The 6,117-nt window shown below is 32.6% G+C and overlaps 1 protein-coding gene across 1 annotated transcript in view; it reads left to right on the plus strand.

Annotated features, from left to right (window-relative positions):
- The window catches only part of LOC107629023 (40S ribosomal protein S15-4), a 6,323-nt gene continuing 5,057 nt past the window's right edge, over positions 4,852–6,117 (plus strand). Inside the window, exon 1 of the mRNA XM_021117891.1 lies at positions 4,852–4,880. Within this exon, the coding sequence (XP_020973550.1) occupies positions 4,878–4,880 (3 nt within the window). The 5' untranslated portion in view covers positions 4,852–4,877. The remainder of the gene's footprint in view (positions 4,881–6,117) is intronic.

Below are 6,117 nucleotides of genomic sequence, written 5' to 3' on the forward strand. Positions count from 1 at the left end.
TTTGATTGATTATAAACTTGAAGATGTTTAATTATATATTTTGGACAATTTGCTTTGTGCTTTGGACAATGTTGGTTTTATTATTTTGTTTCAATAAATTTGGTTTATAATTATGTTTATTACATATTTATAATTATTTAATGTGTGTAAGGAAAACCCGGAAAACCCGCCAACCCGCCAACGCACCATTAGGCAGGGCGGAAGAGAAATTCAGGATCGCCTTACTAGGCGACGCGGGGCAGGCCAACCCACCAGATGGCGGACTTTTGGTAAGACAGGACGGGCTTTTACCCTAATGGCTATTGGGAAATTATATATATTATTTAATATTTAATGGTTTATACAAAAAAGGAAAACCCGCCAACCCGCCAACGCACCATTAGGCAGGGCGGAAGAGAAATTCAGGATCGCCTTACTAGGCGACGCGGGGCAGGCCAACCCACCAGATGGCGGACTTTTGGTAAGACAGGACGGGCTTTTCTGTTTGTCACCCTAATGGGGACATGGACATAAGTACCTGCCCCATAGAACCTATTAAATATACGCGAATATAAAATTATTAATTTATCCTAATTTATATATACATAAATCCATTTCTTGAATTTAGTAACCCTAATTTCTGCCTCCAATTTGAATTCTTCCTTTTTTTTCCAGACTCATTCCCAGCCTCGATCCTCTCTCTCTATAACTCATTTTCTCTGCCTCTCAAGTCCGTCATTACGTCGTTCAGTATCGTCCCAAAAAAATTATGTTATGTTATTATGTTGGAATATGTTTTTATGTTTTCTCCTTTTGAAATGCTATTTTTCATAACGAATATGTTATAAATTGTGTTGAATTATATTGAATTGATTATTTTATGATTATTATATTATGTCTTTTTGTGTTAATTTTTTTCAAAAGTTTTCAAAGAATATTCGTAGATACCCGAGGAGATCTGCGTTCCCTAAGAGGTAATTAAACAGGAACTTGCAATGACAGAGAAGAAATGGGGCTTTTTTTTAAATAGAAGTGAGGGATGGGAAAGAGGCTTCTCAGGCTCCCCTGAGTACTCATTACCATATCTAACTAGCAACGAGATCCAATCTGAGCCGATTTAAGAGGGGACGTGTGGACTTCATCTGCGTTGGGCATTTAAGGTAATGAACCTAAGTCAGATTTGGGACCCTAACAATGGATTTTAGTTGATCTTGCTTGCATTGATGTCTTACTAGGCCCCAATATATCTTGGATTAATATTTTAAGTCATTAATTGAAATTATTAAATGCTCAATATTTTGTATCGAACTAATTTATTTTTTTATTGAAATTAAAAAAATGAGTTGTTAATCAATTCTAAATTTAAATTTAAATTTGAGTAAGAAAATAAAAAAATATTTTAAATTTTATCTCACTAATCAGAATTAATTTTAAGATAACAAATTACTTTGTACATCATATATATTGTAAAATAGTATGGTCATTTGCTATTTTTTAATGATAAATATTGTCAAATAAAATAGTGTAAGAAATTAGAAAAAATGCATTTACAAGTTTACAAAATATTAATTTATTTTTCAATAGAATAAATTATATATTGAATAACAAAAGTTGTTATTGTTTCTCTTCACACTAACTAATACTCAACGATGGTGTTTCGGTACACTATGTTACCAAGAAATATTGATCGATCTAATAACTTTTGTAATGACATAAGTTTATGAATTTGAAAAGGAAAAGTACAGGGTACTAATAAATTATCTGCCAACTTATTGTCAACAATAATTAATTATTATATTTTAAACACATGTATAAAGAAACATATCCAAAAAATACATCTATAAAGACACTTCTATTAGACTCAGTCATAAAAAAAGACATTTTTATTAGACACATCCACAAAAACACTTCCATTAAACATAGTTATAAATAAGAGTTGACAGAAGTTGGCAGAAATGCTGTTGGTAACGTAGCGGGATTGATTTGAAAATTTAGAAATTATTTCATAAAATGTGAAGTTTTAACAAGTAACAATGCTGATTATATTGTTTTGACTTTAAGAATGAATATGATACCAACAAATAAAATTGTCCCAAGTAAATTTCAACAAAACAAAAGTCCATAAGTATTGCTACTAATGGAAAATTAATCTATTTTAAAGACAAATACAATTTTTTTTCTACGGATTTTCCAACTGGTTACACAATTAGTCCGTTAGGGTATTCTTGGCACACGGAAGCTATCTTCTGTAGATACAATTGTCGTTTTATTCTTTTTTTTTTTTACCAAAGATAGGAGACTCGAACCCGCAACCTCTTAATTGAGTATGAGGAGACTATGTCATTTGAGCTATAACTCATTGGCAATTGTCGTTTTATTCTTATATGGATACATTTGTCAACGTTTATATCTTTCATAGATATAAATGGTAATTTATTCTAAATAAAAAATGAAACTTAGAAAGCTCGTTTTTGTATTTGTAATATCAAAAGATTGAAGGACGTTATAATTTCATATTTTCTTAATTTTTTAAGGTTGAACCCAATTGATTTATATAATGTGAAAATTAAAATCTAATTGGGCCGGCCAGTCCAAACCTAATTTTGTAAATATTATTGGTTCAATCTCACAATACAAAACGTCAAAACCCTCTATCTTGCGCTAGGTCGGGTGGGATTTTGGGTATCTGTTTATATTTGGATCGGGTGTTTGTTGACACTTAGCCTAGATAAAAAAAACCTGAGTGAGCAATTTATATAAAAAGTTTACTGTTACACAAAAACCCTGGCTACCAATTCATCCGCACAAACTCACAGAACTGGGCAGCTGAGGCCCAGTACAGTTGGTATACATGTTTGTCTTATACAACGTTGCATTTGGATTTTAATTTCAGCTGAGATTGATTGTTAGTTTAAGAACCCATGATATTCATAGTAGTGTGTGTAAAACATGGATATAATGTCTAGGATTTAGAACTGGCACACATACAACGACTCAACGAGTGAACCCTCAGTGACAGCTTCTTTTTTCTTTTTGGATGGGATCCGGGCCAAAAAATCCACTCGGACCAAAACCCCAACCCGACACCAAAATAACAATTTCTATCTCTACCTAGGGGTGTTCATAAAAAAACCAAAATGTGGTTAACCGGTTAAAAAACCATAACTACATTTTGGTTAACCAGTTTAATAAAACAATTTTAAAAACCATATCCATATTTTTTAGAATTGATTAACCAAAACCAAATTAAAAAAAATCGGTTTTTAACCAGTTAACCAAAACCAAAACTAAATTAAAATCAAACCTAATTTTAAAACCAAATTACATACTCTTTCTCTCTCTCTCTCTATCTCTCTCTCTCCCTTCCTCTCCCTTTCTCTCTCCCTCCCTCTCTCACATCCTCTCTCTCCTTGCTCTCTTTCTCCCCCTCCCTTCTCTCTCTTCCTCTCTCTCTTCCCCTTCCTCTCTCTAATCATCTTTCCCCTCCTATCTCTCTCTCCTCTCCTTCTCTCTCTCTCCCATATCTCTCTCCTTTCTCCTCTATTTTCCCTTCTCTCTCTCTCTCTCTCCCCTCTCCTTCCTCTCTCTCTTTTTTTTCTTCTCTCTTTCTCTCTCTCGCTCATCTCTCTTTCCTTTTTTTTCTTTCTCTCTCTCCTCCTCTTCCTCTCTTCCTTTTCTCTCTTTCTCCTCATTCTTTTTTTACTCTCTCTTTTCTCTTTCTCTCTCAACCTTCTCTCAATCCCTATCCCTCTTCTATCTCTTTTCTCCTCTTCTCTCTAAAGCGAGAAAGAAGAGAGAGAGAGAGGAGGCGAAGATAGAGGAGGAGAAAGAAAAAAAGGAGAGAGATAAGAAGAGAGAAGAAGGATAGGAGAGAGAGAAGAGAGAGAATGAGGAAGAGAAAGAGGACAAAGAGGGAGAAAGAGAGGGGAGAGAGAGGGGATGGGGAGAGAGACAGAAAAGAGAGGAGGGGAGAGAGAAAGAGGGAGGGGGAGAGAGAGAGCATGGGGAGAGAGAGGGAGAGAAGGATAGAGAGAAAGAAAGGGGAGGGAGAGAAAGAGGAGAAGGGGAGAGAGAGATAGATAGAGAGGAGGGGGAGAGAGAGAAAAGAAAGAGAGGAGGAGAGAGAGAAAGAGAGAGAAAAGAAAGAGAAGAGGAGAGAGAGAGAGAGAGGAAGAGAAAGAGAGGGGAGGGGGAGAAAGAGAGAGAGAGAGAGAAGGAAGAGAGAAGAGGAGGGGGAGAGAAAAGGAGAGAGATGGAAATAAGGAGATAAAAAAAAATTACTCGTATCATTTAGAAAGAAAATTATTTATAGAAAATACTGAAAAGAGATAAGAAAGAAAAAGGAACGAAAGCAATGGAAGGGACTTCATTATTTACAAATGTTACTCGTATCATTTAGAAAGAAAAAATTAGATTAAAAGAATTCAATTAAAAAAAGGTTTAAAATTTTGAATTTTTGTATGTAAAAATATTAATTTTTGTGTAAAAATATAATTTTACATGTAAAAACCAATTTTATGGTATGAAAACCAATTTTTTAGTATAAAAACCGGTTTTTGGTACAAAAACCGATTTTTTGTGTAAAAATCAATTTTATGGTATAAAAACTAATTTTTAGTATAAAAACCGGTTTTTTGTGTACAAAAACCAATTATTTTTTAAAAATCGGTTTTTTATTTTAATAATCGGTTAAAAATCGGTTTTGAATTTCACTAACCGGTTAATAACCGGTTTCATCATGTAAAACCAATTTGGTTAATTAACCAATACTATATTTTTGGTTAACCAAAAAATTGGTTTGATTTTTAAATTAACCAAACCATGAACACCCCTATCTCTACCCACTCTAACTACACTAAAACCCTCAGTGACAGCTTAAGCCTCTCAATTTTGCAACAATGGTAAAAATTTTCTTTTTTTTAGATGAAACCAATTAGGCTTATATAATGTAAAAACTAAAATCGAATTGGGTCGGTCAGTCTAAACCCAATTTATAGGCATTATGGGTTCAATCTCACAATTATCTCATCTTAAAACCCATCAGCGTCCCATAGCATCCATTTTATAGTTTCGTTCATCTTTGAAAAAGTGGAGTTTCACGCTCCCAGAAGTGGAGCTTTACTGCTTCGACAAGCGGAACTATTAATCATATCTATTTCTCAAGCCTAGTTCAGTTATAAATACGATGACAATCACAAAACAATTAAGGGAGATGTAACAATATAAGAAATACAATTCAATAAGGCAAGTCATGGAAGGTACAAAAGATGTAGATATGGAAAGGGATGTTCTAGACCTGGAGGAGTCTCCAACTCAATAAGGAGATAACACAGACCGGAAATTTGTTGGCCGAATGTTAACAGGAAAGGTGTTCAATACGATCACACCACTTCATACAATAGAAATCAGAATTTTATAGAATAACTTTTCCATTCGTTTCACACCATGTAGTTCCAATTTTTGGATTATAGTATTTTGAAATTCAACAAAACTCATAGTATATTTGATGAAGACACTCAATAGAAATCGCGTTTTTTTCTTAATCGTCCCTCTCTAGTGCACAAGAACTAAAAACCTATCTTCACTAGTCATTGTAAGTCCCACTCTAATGAACTCATAACATTCTAATTGTATTTATATAACTTGTATTTCTTAATAAATCAAATTAGATGAATTTGATTTATACCACTACATCAGTATATTAGTAAATCAAATCTACTAAAGTCGATTTATTTAGATTCTTAAAACGCAATAAATCGATCAATATATTTCGATTTACACCTAAACTAGCGAAATCGAATCAAATAGATTCGATTTACATAAACTTGTAATAAATCGAATTAGGTAGTTTTGATTTATATAGATACATTGCCAAAACGAGACATCTATGTAATGTTATTTCATTTAGAATATTGATGTAATATTGACTTCCATTTGTTTTGTTTATGTGTTTTACCCTAATAATAATAAAACTTCATTGGATTATTGATTTTGTTAAAATATTTTTTATAATACAAAGATAATAATTTTATTTAATACTAATTTACTTTTTTTTCTCTAATATTTTTAATCAAATAAAGAAATTATTTTTTTATTTTTCTTTCATCTAAACAAATAAAAAAAATACATCTAAATTTT

This window comes from Arachis ipaensis, chromosome B03, assembly GCF_000816755.2.
Source record: "Arachis ipaensis cultivar K30076 chromosome B03, Araip1.1, whole genome shotgun sequence".
NCBI lineage: Eukaryota > Viridiplantae > Streptophyta > Magnoliopsida > Fabales > Fabaceae > Arachis > Arachis ipaensis.